This window comes from Boleophthalmus pectinirostris, unplaced genomic scaffold, assembly GCF_026225935.1.
Source record: "Boleophthalmus pectinirostris isolate CB_2022bp ecotype Guang Dong unplaced genomic scaffold, ASM2622593v1 HiC_scaffold_16, whole genome shotgun sequence".
NCBI classification, from domain to species: Eukaryota; Metazoa; Chordata; class Actinopteri; order Gobiiformes; family Gobiidae; genus Boleophthalmus; species Boleophthalmus pectinirostris.
In genome coordinates, this window is record NW_026571095.1 from 36,973,162 (window position 1) to 36,990,471 (window position 17,310).

Below are 17,310 nucleotides of genomic sequence, written 5' to 3' on the forward strand. Positions count from 1 at the left end.
GACAGAATCATTGTAAAATATAAAGTTGATACTTTGTGGATTTCACCTGTCGTGGGTTATTTTTAGAACATAACTCCCACGATAAACGAGGGACACTGTCCTCTCACCTCAACCTGTGCACATGGACTCACACTTGTCTCGACCGGGATGGAAAACGGAGAATTTCTTGTCCAAGTCGTTGTTAAATCCACATTTGTGCTTCGGTGTGTTTCAAACTGACCGACTGTTTGTGTCTCGCTCCTTCTGAGTCACAGATGAGAGACGCTCAGTTTAATGAACGGTACTGAAAACCTGGACATTTGCATCACTTTATTAAAAAAAAAACCCTGGACATCCCGGACATGACGCAAAATAAGGACATGTCCGGGGAAAAACGGACATTTGTTCACCCTAAGATAAGATAAGATAAGATAAGATAAGATAATCCTTTATTGTCTCCCACAAGTCGCATTTAACTGGAAATGTGAATGACCTCGCAAAAACATCGGATTTCACAAAAAAATTTGAATTGAGTGTTAAGCCCTGCAGTCTGAACGTGGACTAGGTGAGACGCTCTCGTGTTTCCGGGTTCCAGTTAAAAGTCGAGCCGCTGAGTTTTGGACCCGTTGCAACCGGGAAAGTGCATTTTGTCTCACCGACATCAAGTGCGTCACAATAATCCAGTCTCGTCGTCACAAATGCAGGTGTGACCGTTTCAAAGTGTTGCGTTCATTTTGGCCAGTTGTCTTAGCTGGAAAAAAATAGATTTTACAACAGCACTAATTTGCTGATCAAGTTTTAGATCTGGGTCCATTTTGACACCTGAGTTTTTAACAACTGGCTTCACTAAATGATTTAATGAACCCAGGTCCACAGAAATCCAAACATCCCGCCACAAAATATTTACAGTCCTCTAGCCCCGTGTGTCTTTTCAGTTCTTGGTCGGTGCGGGACGATGTCGAACGAATGAAGTCGTTGTAAAAATCTGGAGACTAAAGGTCGGGCACAGAACGAGCGATGATTAGACTGACAAAGCTCCATCGGAATCAGATCAGGATCTCCGACTCGTAACGGAGCGTGACACTGACACGATCCTCTTCCACAGAACTGTTCGTTGGGTCTGGGCCAAATCTGATCTGATCAAAACACAAACTTATAATTATGAGCTCTTGTGAAGCGGAAATGAGCTTCCATGGAAAGGTTTGTAAAAAAAAAAAAAAAAACAAAAGAAAGTTGTGAGTCATGATGAGTTATTAAAATGTAGTAAAAGTAAAAATGTGTTTATTGTTATGTAAAACCAGGCTATAAATCACAGTATAAAACGGACAAATGTTTATTAAAATACAATCTAATAAAAGAGAGTTGAGTAAAGCTTACGGCTCCTGCAGAGGGAACAAAAGGTTATAAATGTTCGAATGTTCATGAAATGTTCATGTGTTTTGATCCACAAATGCAAATTTCATATTTGTAACTTGTATTTTGGTCTTTACAAATAGATGTGTATGTGTGTATATATGTGTGTGTGTGTGTGTGTATGTGTTTTTTTCATTTCTAAAAAAATAATTTCATTTGTAAAACTGAAAATTCTGTTTGTAAAATGTGATTTGCATTTGTGGATCAGCAGTTACACGAAGTCACTGATTTCAGATACGATGTAATTTTGAGAAATCCACAAACTCAGATCCACAAACTCAGATTAGATTTTTCAAAAAGTCTTTGAGAAAAATGAAACGTGAACTTGACTTCCAGAAGTGGATCATCTTATCGTGGGTGAGGGGTCTGAGCGCCTGAATGATCCTGGAGTTGTGTTGTTGGAGGTTTCACGCTCCTGGTCCAGGAGGTCGGGTCAGACGAAGAACAGTTCAGAAGTTCTACATGATCATTTCCACTCAGAGGTCGGTTACGTCGCCTGGATCGGCATCACCGGGGCCCCACCTTGGAGCCAGGCCTGGGGTGGGTGCTCCACAGTGAGGATCTGGGGGCCGGGTCTTTCCTCACGGGGCCCGGCCGGGCTCAGCCTGAAGGAGCGACGTGGGGCCATCCTCACGTGGACCCACCACCTGCAGGAGGAGCCATATGGGGCCGGTGCAGAGAGATCTGGGCAGCAGTCGACGGCGGGGGCCTCGACGACCAGATCTCCGGACATGGAGACTAGCTCTGGGGACATGGAATGTCACCTCGCTGGGGGGGAAGGAGCCTGAGCTTGTGCGATAGGTTGAGTGTTACCGACTAGATATAGTCGGCCTCACGTCCAGCACAGTTTAGGCTCTAGAACCCAACTCCTTGAGACGAGCTGGACTCTCTGTTTCTCTGGAGTTGGGGGGGGTGGGGCTGGTGTGGGCTCATTGCCCCACAGCTCAGCCGTCATGTGTTGGAGTTCACCCCGGTGAACGAGAGGGTCACAAAGGCGGGGATGCGTCTCTCACTGTGGTGTCGCCTACAGCAGTGCAGAGTACTCGAGTACCCGGGCTTCTGCCAGGCCCTGGGAGGGACTAGACAGTGCACCAACCAGGGATTCTTGTTCTACTGGGAGACTTCAGCGCCCACGTGGGCAACGACAGTGAGAAGAACGTCCTCCTGTATGTATGTGTGTATATCTATATCTATCTATCTATTAATTAATTAATTAATTATATATATATATATATATATATATATATATATATATATATATATATATATATATATATATATATATATAATATATATATTATATATATATATATATATATATATATATATATATATATATATATATATATACATATATAGATAAATATATGGCCAGATAGATATATAGATATATATAGATACACATACATTTGTCTCTGTCACTGTTTTTCAAGTTTGACACGAGACTTGTTGGTTTTCATTCCTGACTTTCAGTTACTTCAATCTGTTGATATAAAACAAGTTCTGGCGAAACTCTCAGGTATAAAAACAAATTCCACAACTGTTGGACTTCAGGGCGTTTCTCTGTCAGGAAATAAAAGCTGCATCTGCTTCACTCTGCATCAGACGCTCGCTCGCGCTCACACCGGACGACACACTTTATAACATCATCACGAGGTCATTAGAAAAGTCTCATTTGTTTCATGTTTCTGTCGTTTTAGTCGAGAGTAAATACTAACGTGCATGTTCTCCCTGTGCTCAGATGGCTTCAGACTGTGACTCACCTGTGGAGATGGCGGCTCTGGGTCGCTCCTTTCTCCTGGGCATGTTTTATGACTGCAGATCTGACAAACTGGTCCCAGGTACGTCTGAAAGAGAACGGGCACAGAGGGGCACAGAGGGCACAGAGGGGCACAGAGGGGCACAGAGGGGCACAGAGGGGCACAGAGGGGCACAGAGGGCACAGAGGGGCACAGAGGAGGTACAGAGGGGCACAGACAGGCACAGAGGGGGAACAGAGGGGCACAGCGGGGGCACAGAGCGGTACAGAGGGGCACAGAGGGGCACAGAGGGGGGAACAGAGGGGGCACAGAGGGGTACAGAGGGGCACAGAGGGGCACAGAGGGGGAACAGAGGGGGCACAGAGGGGCACAGAGGGGGCACAGGGGTACAGGGGCACAGAGGGGCACAGAGGGGAACAGAGGGGGCACAGAGGGGGCACAGAGCGGTACAGAGGGCACAGAGGGGCACAGAGGGGGAACAGAGGGGCACAGAGGGGGCACAGAGGGTACAGAGGGGGCACAGAGGGGCACAGAGGGGCACAGAGGGGGAACAGAGGGGCACAGCGGGGGCACAGAGGGCACAGAGGGCACAGAGGGGCACAGAGGGGGAACAGAGGGGGCACAGAGGGGTACAGAGGGGCACAGAGGGGCACAGAGGGGGCACAGAGGGGCACAGAGGGGTACAGAGGGGCACAGAGGGGGCACAGAGGGGGCACAGAGGGGCACAGAGGGGGAACAGAGGGGGCACAGAGGGGCACAGAGGGGCACAGAGGGGGCACAGAGGGGCCACAGAGGGGGCACAGAGGGGGCACAGAGGGGCACAGAGGGGGCACAGAGGGGGCAGAGGGGCACAGAGGGGCAGAGGGGGCAGAGGGTACAGAGGGGGCAGAGGGGCACAGAGGGGCACAGAGGGGCACAGAGGGGGGCAGAGGGGGCACAGAGGGGGGCAGAGGGGGCAGAGAGGGGCACAGAGGGGGCACAGAGGGGCACAGAGGGGGGCACAGAGGGGCACAGAGGGGGGGCAGAGGGGCACAGAGGGGTACAGAGGGGCAGGGGGAAACAGAGGGGGCACAGAGGGGAACAGAGGGGGGCAGAGGGGCACAGAGGGGCACAGGGGCACAGGGGGCACAGAGGGGCACAGGGGCACAGGGGGCACAGAGGGGCACAGGGGGCACAGAGGGGTCGGGGGTCAGAAGGTGTGATTCCTCAGTTTTTTTGAAGTCATGTCTAAGGAAAAGCTCTACATGGTGGTGGTTCTCAGGGACTCTGTTCATAAAAAAAGTTTCTCCAGCCTTTTGTCTGGAAGAAAACACTTCACTTTAATAGTTTTGCGTCGTCTGAAAAAGCCGCGTCGTTTCCCTGAAGCTGTTTACATGATGCAGCACCAAAGTCGTCTCTGGTCTGACGCTCTGTGGACTTGGATCAGACTTGTAAAGGGGCGTGACACTGACACATTCCTCTTTGTTATTTGGGTCTGGGCCAAATGTAATCTCTGTCAGAATTCAAAACACAATCTCATAATTAACACTTGTAATTATTAGTTTAAACTTATAATTATGACTTTCTGTGAGGAGGAAATGGGCTTCCATGGAAAGGTTTGTAAAAAAAACTTCCTGTAGCCTTAAAGTGGAGTCTTAGTTCTTTGGAACTAAGGCTCCAAAGATGTTTAATAACATTTAATTTGAGATAAAGAATCATAAAATTGGGGACTTGTCATAATCACTGAACACATGAACACACTAAAGTCAGTCACGCCCATGTTTCTGTGCACTCGTCTGTTTGCTCAGGTGTGGTACAGTTAAATGTGCTGTTTTTACAAATGTTTGTCTCATACTTAAGTAAAAAAGTGAAGAGTAACATCATGTACAGATTTGACTCTGGCAGCGCGACCTGAAGACGCGACGCAAAAACGCCAGACGCCTTAAACGTGCGTCCACAAAGACTTTACATGTACCTGGACGCCCGGACGCACTGACCTGAACACACAAGTGTGAACATGAGTAGAACAGTAATGTAAGAAAACACCTGTGAATGTGAAACGTTTGGAAATGTAAATGTGTAAAATGGTACAGTGCACTGCAGAGAGAAAACTTCAAGGTTAATACTGCGCACTAAATAATAATAAAATAACCCAGGGGTTACATATTATTTTTATTAGGCCCAAGCCCCGACAGGGCGTAGGGCCTATAGAGTTTACTACGACGAACGCATGGGCAACGACGAGCGCATGCGCCTGTCACTCACCAATGACCTCACGGTGACATGGGGAAGGTCGAGAGCTTTCAAAAAGACTTATAATATGCTGTTCCCATGTTTTTATTATTTTTGCTTGAATTATTATTATTATTAGGCCCGAGCGCCAGAGGCTGGCGAAGGGCCTATTAGTATCGCAAAGCGATGCTCCTAGTGGCCGGAAAGTGAAATGGCACGACGTGACTCGCCCGTAGTGACCAGGGACCCTCGCCATGACGTAGCAATGTGCCAGAGGTTTCCAAAAATGTATAGTTTGTCGGCCAAAAAAAAATGGATCATTGTTCTCGCATCAGAAAATTACTCACTCATTTTTCACCCACTAAACGATGACAAAAAGTCCTGTAAATTTTGCCATCTGGTAAAACTCTCTAAAAACTTCTCTAAGTTTTGGCAATTTTCATTTTCCAAACATAAATAAAATGTCTCGTCAGCGCCCCCAAACGACTCAAAAATGCATTAGGGAATATGAATGAGGGCAAAAAAAATGTGCATGTTGATTCATGAAATTTGACACAGAAGTCGATCATGTCAAGACAAAGAAAAAATATTATTACACCAACACCGTGCGCTCCACCAGGGGGCAGCAATATTGGATTAAACTTTGCTAAACATGACTCAGCATTTTTTGTACACTTCATACTTTTACGAACTCCTCCGAGGGCGTTCACCCGAACGAGCTCAAATTTGGTCCACATTATCTCAAGAGGTGGAACATCAAAAGTTATCCAAATTTTTCACACACGTCTTACGGTCTCTGAGCAGTGAAGCAACAAATACAAAAACACAATTTTGGAGATTTTGGAAATGTACAAATTGCCCCATTTGCACAAATGAATTCCAATTTCAGTTAAATTTGAATCAGTTGTCAAACTCTCTGCCCTAAAGCTACTGAATGTGAAAAAAATTTATTTGGTGTGTTAGCGCCCCCTATAGATCGAAATAAAATTTTATATGGGGGGAAAAAATAGTTTTTATAAAATTTCAGAAATTTTGGACAAATCTCCATTTTACAATCCTGATCCAAAAGTCAATGACACCCATGTCACATTTTTTATGGTGTTGCCATAGCGATGACATAAACTCTCCATGTTATATTCCATTGGTAAAATTGACAAATCGTACAAACTTTTGCTGATTTCACTCAAATTTTAATGCTTTTCCACTTTCAAGGTGCTCAAAGCGCTTTACAACAAGGAACCACTCACACATTCACACACCAGTGTACACAGACACTGTGGGCAAGGTGGGTTAAGTGTCTTGCCCAAGGACACAACAGCAGCATTCATCTGTGGGAGCTAGAATCACACCAGCCAACGTGTGGGTCAGTGGATCTGACCGCTCAACCTGTGATGTTTATGTCGAGAGCTGGAATCGAACCACCAACCTTCAGATCAGTGGGCAAATGCTCCACCAACTGAGCTACTGCCTCGACCCTGAACAGACTGATGGAAGAAAATACAAAAGTGGTGCAGTAGCGCCCCCTAGAACATTTGTATAGAACAATAATGTTTTATTTGTCATAGATACACAAAATTTGGTTCCCACATTTGTGACATGGTCTCGATTAAAAAAAACTCAATGACGTCCAAACCCCATTTACATTGTGTTGCCATGGCAACAAGCAAAAATTCTGTCCTTGCCAATGGGACGTCCTTACACAAACTTTGGCGTAGCCAAACCAAATTTGGTAACCAGATGCATCATGGCAATAACAACAAAAATGTATATTGTGACCACGCCCCTTTTTTTTTTTTTTTTTTAATAAACATGCAAAAAATTTGTAAAATGGCAGGGTTAGGTTAAGAGTTAGGGCTAGAGTTGGGGTTGGGTCTATGGTTAGGATTATGACTAGGATTAGGTTTAAATTTAGGGTTTTTAGGGTTAGTGTGAGGCCTGACGTTTTGTGGGGCACAGCGTTTGCTGGGCGTGGAGTTTGCGAGGCGCAGCGTAGGCGCACCCAAGGGCGGATCATTGCCGCTTGCAGTTATATTAGTATATTATATTCAGGCTGAGATCAGGCATTAGTGATTAAAAATTCAGCACGATTGGACTAAGCCTGTGTGAACGGGGAAGAATCTTGACATTCAAAATTATCCAAAATTTTGATTGACATTTGTCGCTTCGCCGCACGTAAACCGTGACAGTTATCAAAATAAATTAGATAACTTTAGATGTTCCACTGCTCTTCCTGGATCCGAGGTTCGACTATCGGCCGGATTCTCCTCTCCAGTCCCTGGCATAGACCTTACCGGGAAGGCTGAGGAGTGTGATCCCCCTATAGTTGGAACACACGCTCCGGTCCCCCTTCTTATACAGAGGGACCACCACCCCGGTTTGCCAGTCCAGAGGTACTGTCCCCAACCGCCACGCGATGTTGAAGAGGCGTGTCAGCCAAGACAGCCCCACAACATCCAGAGACTTAAGGTACTCAAGACGGATCTCATCCAACCCCGGAGCCTTGCCACCAAGGAGCTTTCCAACCACCTCAGTGACTTCGACCAGAGTGATGGATGACTCCGCCTCCGAGTCCCCAGCCTCGGCCTCCTCTTCGGAAGACGTGACGGTGGGATTGAGGAGATCCTCAAAGTATTACTTCCACCGCTGGACAACATCCCCAGTCGAGGTCAGCAGCTCTCCCCCCGCACTGTAAACAGTGTTGGTGAAGAACTGCTTCCCCCTCCTGAGGCGCCGGACGGTTTGCCAGAATCTCTCTGAGGCCGTCCGATAGTCCTTCTCCATGGCCTCCCCGAACTCCTCCCAGCTCTGAGTTTTTGCCTCCGCAACCGCACGGGCTGCAGCACGCTTGGCCCGCCGGTACCCGTCAGCTGCTTCAGGAGTCCCCCGAGCCAGCAAGGCCCGATAGGACTCCTTCTTCAGCTTGACAGCATCCCTTACTTCCGGTGTCCACCACCGGGTTCGGGGATTGCCGCCGCGACAGGCACCACAGACCTTACGCCCACAGCTCCGAGCAGCCGCATCGACAATAGAGGCCGAGAATGAAGCCCACTTGGACTCCATATCTCCAGCCTCCCCCGGAATCCGGGTGAAGTCCTCCCGGAGGTGCGAGTTGAAAGTCCCACTGACAGAGGCTCTGCCAGACGTTCCCAACAGACCCTCACTACACGCTTGGGCCTGCCAGGTCTTTCCGGCTTCCTCCTCCGCCAGCGAACCCAACTCACAACCAGGTGGTGATCGGTTGACAGCTCAGCCCCTCTCTTCACCCGAGTGTCCAAGACACGCGGCCAGAGGTCAGATGACACGACGACAAAGTCGATCATCGACCTCCGGCCTAGGGTGTCCTGGTGCCATGTGCACTTATGGACACCCTTGTGCTCGAACATGGTGTTCGTTATGGACAAACCGTGACTAGCACAGAAGTCCAGTAACAAAACACCGCTCGGGTTCAGATCGGGGAGGCCGTTCCTCCCAATCACCCCTCTCCAGGTGTCACTGTCGTTGCCCACGTGGGCGTTGAAGTCCCCCAGGAGAACAATGGAGTCCCCGCTCGGTGCACTGTCTAGTACCCCTCCCAAGGACTCCAAGAAGGCCGGGTACTCAGCACCGCTGTTTGGCCCGTAGGCCGACACCACAGTGAGATACCTGTCCCCGACCCGAAGGCGCAGGGACGCGACCCTCTCGTTCACCGGGGTGAACTCCAACACACAACGGCTGAGCTGTGGGGCAATGAGCCCACACCAGCCCGCCGCCGCTCCCCGCGGCCAACGCCAGAGAAACAGAGAGTCCAGCCCCTCTCAAGGAGTTGGGTTCCACACTCTCCATAGGGTGCTTGAGGGTTCCTGGGAGTTTGCCCAACCAGTCCACATGTGCTTTGTGGATTTGGAGAAGGCATTCGACCGTGTCCCTCGTGGTGTCCTGTGGGGGGTGCTCTGGGAGTATGGAGTCCGGGGCCCTTTGCTAAGGGCTGTCCGGTCCCTGTATGACCGGAGCAGGAGCTGTGTTCGCATTGCCGGCAGTAAGTCAGACCTGTTCCCGGTGCATGTTGGATTCCGCCAGGGCTGCCCTTTGTCACCGGTTCTGTTGATTGTATTTATGGACAGAATTTCTAGGTGCAGTCAGGGGCCGGAGGGGGTCCGGTTTGGGGACCACAGGATCTCATCTCTGCTGTTTGCAGATGATGTTGTCCTGTTGGCTTCATCGAACCAGGACCTGCAATGTGCACTGGGGCGGGTTGCAGCCAAGTGTGAAGCGGCTGGGATGAAGATCAGCTCTTCTAAGTCTGAGGCCATGGTTCTCGACCGGAAAAAGGTGGCTTGTCCTCTCCGGGTGGGTGGGGAGTCTCTGCCTCAAGTGGAGGAGTTCAAGTATCTCGGATCGGTGCAGCTTCGGCAGTGATGCGGTCGCTGTATCGGACCATTGTGGTGAAGCTCTCGATTTACCGGTCAGTCTTCGTTCCTACTCTCACCTATGGTCATGAGCTCTGGGTAGTGACCGAAAGGACAAGATCGCGGATACAAGCGCTCAAAATGAGTTTCCTCCGCAGGGTGGCTGGGTGCTCCCTTAGAGATAGGGTGAGGAGCTCAGTCACACGGGAGGAGCTCGGAGTAGAGCCGCTGCTCCTCCACATCGAGAGGAGCCAGTTGAGGTGGCTTGGGCATCTGTTCCGGATGCCTCCTGGGCGTCTCCCTCGGGAGGTGTTCCGGGCATGTCCCACCGGGAGGAGGCCCCGGGGAAGACCCAGGACACGCTGGAGGGACTATGTCTCTGGGCTGGCCTGGGAACACCTCGGGGTCCCCCCGGAGGAGCTGAAGGACGTGTCTGGGGTGAAGGAAGTTTGGGAGTCCCTGGTTAGACTGCTGCCCCCGCGACCCGGCCCCGGATAAGCGGACGAAAATGGATGGATGGATAGATGTTCCACTTCTGTAGATGATATACGGTGATTTTCAGCCCTGTCGGTGAAGCACCTTCAGAGGAGTGCGTTCAAACGCAACGTCAATGAAAATGCGGACTCAAACTTCAATCCAAGATGGCCGCCTTCTGCTGTGTCAGGGGGCATGTCCATAATAATATTTTTTGTTTGTCTTCACATGACGAATGTTTGTACCAAATTTCGTGGCTCTACGACAAAGTTAACGTCAGGACGTCTTCCACAGGCGTAATATTTTTGAGTTTCCCAGGTGGCGCTGTGTCGCCATTTTTTACGCAACCTATATTTTATCGAATTTTTTGCCACTTCACTTTTTTGCCACACAAGTGTTTAGGGGGTGAAATTAGACCTCAAAGAGCAGAAGAATTATACATATATATATATATATGTTCTCAAGGAGCTTGGATGTTTCATCCTGGACAGTGGTTCCCACACTCACTAGTCCTCGGCCTCCTTCCTTCCAGCTTGTGTACAGTCTCAGGGTGATGGATTTGGGATGGAACCCTCCATGCAGGTCAGGAGCTTTCGTGTCTTAACATCTGTGGTCTGTATCTCCTCCTTTGGCCAGTGCATGATTCCTGCAGGGACCGCTTTCCTTGTTGCCTCTTCGAGGTTGCCATTTGCTTGTGGGATACCAAGGTACTTGTAACTGTCCTCAACGTCTGCTATTGTTCCCTCTGGGAGTGAGACCCCCTCTGTGTGTTCTACCTTCCCTCTCTTTGTCACCATCCTGCTACATTTTCTCAAGCGAATGACATCCCAATGTCTGTACTGTAGATCCTGGTGGTGTAGATCAGTGAGTCGATGTCTCGTTCTTAGCGTACAGCTTGATGTCATCCATGTAGAGGAGGTGACTGATGGTGGCCCCGTTTCTGAGTCAGTATCCGTAGCCAGTGCGGTCGATGATTTGGCTGAGGGGGTTCAGATGCAGAACAGCAGTGGGGACAGTGAGTCTCCTTGGTATATGCCACATTTGATGGACACATGTGCAAGTGACTTGCCATTGGCTTCAAGGGTGGTTTTCCACAACCACATCAAGTTTGCAATGAAGGCCCTTAGAGTCCTGTTGATATTGTACAGCTTCAAGCACTCAGTGATCCATGTGTGTGGCATTGAGTCAGAGGATTTCTTGTATTCAGTCCAGGCAGTGCACAGGTTGGTCTTACAGGTTCTGCAATTTGGGTGACTGTTCGGTCAACCAGAAATTGGTGCTTGACTCCCCTGGTGTTTTTGCCGATGCCCTTTTGTGCTTATGTATTCATCCATGCCCACTTATCTTAGCCGCGATGATGCCTGACATGACGTTCCATGTTGTGGAGAGACAGGTTATTGGCCGATAGTTGGATGGGACTGCACCCTTTGAGGGATCCTTCAGGATCAGGATCGTACGCCTTTGGGTTAGCCATTCAGGGTGTGTCCCATCCCTTAGCAGCTGGTTCATTTGTGCTGCCAGGTGCTCGTGGAGAGCAGTGAGCTTCTTTAGCCAATATGCGTGGATCATGTCAGGGCCTGGTCCAGTTTTTCATACCTGAGACTGTTTCCTGGATGTCTGCCACTGTGATGGTGACTGGATTCAGTTCAGGGAGGTTGCTGTGGTCTTCTCTCAGATCCACCAGCCACTGTGTATCTGTGTTATGTGATGCCTCCCTCTCCCATGTGCCTTTCCAGTACCTCTCAGTCTCCAGCCTTGGTGGGTCTGCTCTGGTGTTATAACCCTGCCACTGAGCGTACACTTTCGCCGGTTGTGTTGTGAACAGCCGGTTTATTTGTCTGGCTTCGTTATCTCTTGTGTACCTCTTTCGGCGGCTGGCCAAGGCTTGGAGCCTTTGTTTGGCAGTTTTGAGTGCTTCAGGTCGGGCATCTGGTTGTACCTCTTGGGTACTTGCTTTTTCATTGCACCTTTCTGGGCCTCTGACAGTTGGCTCACTTCTCTCCGCGCCTCCTTCATTTTAGCCTCTAACCGTCTTTTCCATGGTGGGTATTGTATCTCATGGCTCCCATGGTTGCTCTTATAGCCCAACACCTCTAGGATCACTGCTGCTGAAGTGTATATCAGCTCATTGGTTTCAGTGATTGTTGTGGTAGGGATTGCTCTCATCGCTCTCAGTGCTGCATTCACATTGTCTAGGAGACTTTCAGATGGTACTTCACTTAGCCTCTGTAACTGGCATCGGGGTTGCCTTGTGTTCATTTGGGCCATGATCTTATCTTTCAGGTCAGTCACTGCCTCGCTCAGCATGATACTTATTGGGGCACTGCCCGACCATGTCCTGGGCGGAGCCTGCTCCCTGAGCTCAGACTCAGAGCTCTGCTGCTCCATCACATTTCCTCATTTCACTTAAACTGTGCAGACTTACGAACACTACAGGCAGAGGTCACACATGTATCTCGTCTTTATTAGAATCACTTTGTATTTATTCAAATCCAAATAAACCTCTTGTTTTTCAGGCCTGACTTTCTGGGACCAGGAGAAGCTGGACAAAGACATGAGAGTGACTCCTAAACCCAGCACTCAGTTTAAAATCGTGGCGTCTGACCACCTCTCTGAGAAGGCCTCTTCACTCGGAGTGGACGGTGGACTCAAATTCAGTTTTCTGAGTGGACTTGTGACCGTACAAGGGTCAGCAAAATATCTGAACGATAAGAAAAGTTCCAGAAGACAGGCCCGTGCCACTCTGCAGTACAAAACTACGACAGAGTTTAAAACACTGACCATGAACCAGCTCAGCAAAGACAACTTAAAGCACCAGGAGGTTATTGAAAAAGGTCTAGCCACACATGTAGTAACAGCCATCCTCTACGGAGCCCAGGCCTTCTTTGTGTTCGACCAGGAAACATCTGAAGATGAAAATGTCCGAGACATTCAAGGAAGCCTGAAGATGATGATTGAAAAAATTCCAAAGGTCTCATTTGATGTAGGAGGGAATCTGAAAATGGAGGACAGAGACAAAGAAAAGGTGAACAAGTTCTCCTGCACTTTTCATGGAGATTTCTGTTTAGACAAAAGTCCAACGACATTTGATGAAGCAGTAAAAGTTTATCAAGACCTGCCCAAACTTCTGGGCCCCAAAGGTGAGAACGCAGTCCCTGTGAGGGTGCACCTGCTGCCCCTCAGCGCCTTAGACCCTACAGCATCTAAACTGGTGCGTCACATCAGTCTGAGGTTAGTCTGTGAGGCAGAGAACGTCCTGGAGAACTTCAAGGAGCTGGACATGATCTGTAATGATGTCCTGAAGAGTCCTGCAGGGCAGAACTTCTCACACTTTTCTGAAAAAGTCAAAACCTTTAACTCTTTGTGCTCCGAGTTCCTCCTGGGACTCCAGGGAACTCTGGCCACGAAGCTTCCATCGATCAGAGGAGGAGGAGAGGAGGAGGCTGCTCTGGCAGAAGTCCTGAAGAGGGCAGCAGAGAGTCCATTCAGCTCTCACCGTTTGAACCAGTGGATGAACGAGGTCGTTAAGGAGACCAACACCTTAAACACCCTCACAAATCTGATGAAAAACACAGAAGTCGTCTCTTCTGAAAATGACCTCATGAAGAAGGTGCGTGACTCAGAGAAAGTCCTGGTGTTTGTGTTCACGTCTCTGGAGAGGGCAGAGCCGTACCTCGAAGAACTGAAGAACCACCTAAAGGGGATTCAAACCCACGAGTCTGGAGCAGAGCCCACACCCTGGTACAAGACTAAAGACATGATCCACCAAATGAGACTCAAAGCAAAGGTGTTTGGTGACTTTGCAGACGCCAATAAAGATCAGGACACAATGGCTCTTCGGTTCCTGGCAGTGGGTTTGACTGATGAAAACCATAAAGAAGCAACCATCTATCTTTATGAAGACGGGTTCCTCAGCAGTGAGAGCTTTGAGCTCCCTTCTAAACCAGACTCAGTGACTGTGAGCAGAGCCACAGCGCACAGCGTGAGTCTGCAGGTCAGAGCTCTCTCAGTGGGAGCGGAGAACGTCTGTGGATACAGAGTGGAGTTCTGTGAGAAAGGACAGGAGCAGTGGAAGCAGCAGCTCCAGGCTGAAGCTGGAGAGGTCACAGTGACAGGCCTGATCCCAAACACAGAGTACAGCTTCACAGTGAGAGCCGTCACTGAGGCGGGAGTAGGTCCAGCTGCTCCTCACACCTCCATGAAAACCTTACCCTGCGGCCCTCCAGAAGACCCCAGCGCCATGTCCACCTCCTCAAAGATCTACGCCCGCTGGAGGAGACCTGCACAATTGGGACCAGGCGCCCAGATCCTCAGATACATCGTGGAGTACGCTGAGACCGGAGACACACTCCAGTGGAGGAGAGAAGAGTCCCATTCTGAGGAGAAGGTGATCTCTGGACTTAAGCCTCAGACAGAGTACATCCTCAGGATCTTCTGTGACTATGGAGAGGACGGAACCATCTCAGAAAGCTCCACTGTGACCATCACCACCAAAACATTCACTGCAGCAGAACTCATCGTAAAAGACTCTGTCAAAATCAAGTCTGGAACACCAGAAATCTACAAACTTGGTCTAAAAGCAGAAGAACCGAGCACTGCTGATGTCAGAAAATATGTGTTTGGAAAGAAAAGTCATAAAGAAAATCGTATCATGATGCTTGTCGGACCTGTGGGATCTGGGAAGATCAGTCTCATCAATGCCATGATCAACTACATCCTGGGAGTCAGATGGACCGACCCATTTCGATTTAAAATATACGAGGATGAGACTTCTGACACAGTGGTGTATCAAATAAACCACCAGGAGGGATTCCAGGTCGACTTCTCACTCACCATCATCGACACTCCAGAGTTTAGAGATGTTACAGGCATCAAGGAAGACCGTGAGACCCTGGAGCTGATCTTTGACCTCTTCAATGATTTGAACATCACAGAGGTTCATACAGTCTGTGTAGTGCTCCAGTCGTGTTTAGCTCGACTCCCTCTAGCCCTGCGTTACTTATTAGACTCATTCCACTCCAGCTTTGGGAAAGATGTGTTTGAAAACCTCAAGATTCTGGTGACATACGTAGATGCTCAGATGCCTCCAGTTCTTGAGGACATCAGAGCTGCTGGAGTCCCATGTCCTAAAACAGAGCAGGGTCTGCCAGTCCACTTCAAATTCAACAACTCTGCAGTGTTCGCCCCAAACCAGACCTCTGCAGAAGAAGACAGTTTTACTCAAATGTTCTGGGACATGGGAAACAAAAACATGACGAGGTTCTTTAGTGACTTAGAGAAAACTGAGCCTGGAAAGTTGGTTTTGACCACAGACATGTGGAAAGATAAAAAGAAGAAGGAGAGATTATTATCAAAAAGACTTAAAGAGATAGAGCAGACACGTGAACAAATAGAGGACCACCGGGAAGAGATGAAAAAAAATGAGAATTTTGAGGTTGAATTCACTGTGACTGTGGGTGATCAGGTGGACCTCTCTGGAACTGAAGAGCACAGCAACAACTGCAGGGAATGTTTTGTCACCTGTCATTATCCATGTCCCATTAGAAACAACGAAGAAATGGACACATGTGAAGTATTTGATGCAGATGGAGATTGCACTGTGTGTCCTGGAAAATGTGACTGGCATGACCACTCGATCGAGAAATACAGATGGGAAAACAAGACCGTCACAAAGACAGAAACACTGAAAACACTGAAAGAGAAATACCAGGCAGAAACTGTAGAGTCTCTCCTTGACAAATTAAATGAAGAATATGAAGATGTGGAGGAAGAAAAGAAGAAAAAATGACCGATTTCTTATTCATAGATCATTGACCTATAGATGCGTCATGAATCTCGGACTTCCGGTCATCATGCAATCCATACTGGGAAGGATTTTCTTTTGAACCATATCACTTTTGTTTCTGGTTCTGATATTGTCATATTTTAGTTGTGGAATTCGGACGTCGTAATTGTGTTGTTGTTGGATCCAAACAGCGGAAAACGACTCAAGAAATTTGTTTGTGAACTCCATAAATGCAAAAGTGAATCAGATGTGTGTGACTCAAACCTCCGTTCAAACTGTTTCTCTTCCCAACGGAATTGAAAAATAGTGAAAGGTGAAGGCGATGGGCAGGATTGATCCACAGGAAGAACCAAAAAGGAAACATTTGTCTGACTAAATCATCCCGAGTTTACAGAGAACATTTTGTACATGGAGCAACAACAAAATAAAATCCCGTTTGTTAATGGAGAGGAGCAGAAGACAAACAGACTGAGCTGCACTTTCTTGTTCTTGTGGTTTTACAGAAACATCACGTCTTGGTCTCTTTGCAGTGGAAGGTGTTTCTTGGTGAACAGTTGGAGCCTTTCACTTTGGCTTTTTTGACTTTTTAAATTCATAACCGAGGCTGAGTGAGGGATCAGGGTTTTGTTTTGTCATCGCTCCACATACAAAATGTTCTCTGTAAACTCGGGATGATTTCTTAATCAGACAAATGTTTCCTTTTTGGTTCTTCCTGTGGATCAGTCCTGCCCATCACCTTCACCTTTCACTATTTTTCAATTCCGCTGGGAAGAGAAACAGTTTGAACGGAGGTTTGAGTCACACACATCTGATTCACTTTTGCATTTATGGAGTTCACAAACTTCCGAAGCCCGTTTTCCGCTGTTAGGATCCAACAACCACAACAATTACGACGTCCGAATCCCAAAACTAAAACATGACAATATCAGAATCAGAAACAAAAGTGATATGGTTCAAAAGACTTGAAAAGATCGACTTTGACAATAGAAACATCCACCGTGGAGGTTTGATGATCACTTTTTCGGAAAATCGTTCGCAGTATGGATTGCGCGATGGCTGGAAGTCTGAGATTCATGATGCATGTATTGACAAAGTAAAACGTACACAGAAAGAATTTATATTTTACAAACACAAATCAAACAACAGTGTCCAGTCCATCTGAGTTTTGTAACACGTTATATAAATATTCTGCACAGAAACACAAAGACAAGAAAAGAGTAAATAAAAAGACGTGAAACTAAAAATGGATAAAACAATTGGATCTGTGCAGCTGATGTCATCAACATCCACTGGGACTGTGACG

At 48.0% G+C, this 17,310-nt stretch overlaps 1 protein-coding gene across 2 annotated transcripts in view; it reads left to right on the forward strand.

The window, feature by feature from the left end:
* LOC110159369 (uncharacterized) overlaps positions 1-16,645 on the forward strand; it is a 47,456-nt gene extending 30,811 nt beyond the window's left edge. Inside the window, exons 1-3 of one of the 2 annotated variants that reach the window (XM_055151719.1) lie at positions 3,009-3,048; positions 3,134-3,233; positions 12,739-16,645. In XM_055151719.1, coding sequence (XP_055007694.1) covers positions 3,134-3,233; positions 12,739-16,010 — 3,372 coding nt within the window. In that variant the 5' untranslated portion in view covers positions 3,009-3,048 and the 3' untranslated portion in view covers positions 16,011-16,645. Of the gene's footprint in view, positions 1-3,008; positions 3,049-3,133; positions 3,234-12,738 lie in introns of those variants that run through there. The other variant, XM_055151718.1, reaches the window with a different exon arrangement.
* Positions 16,646-17,310: the final 665 nt, after the last annotated feature.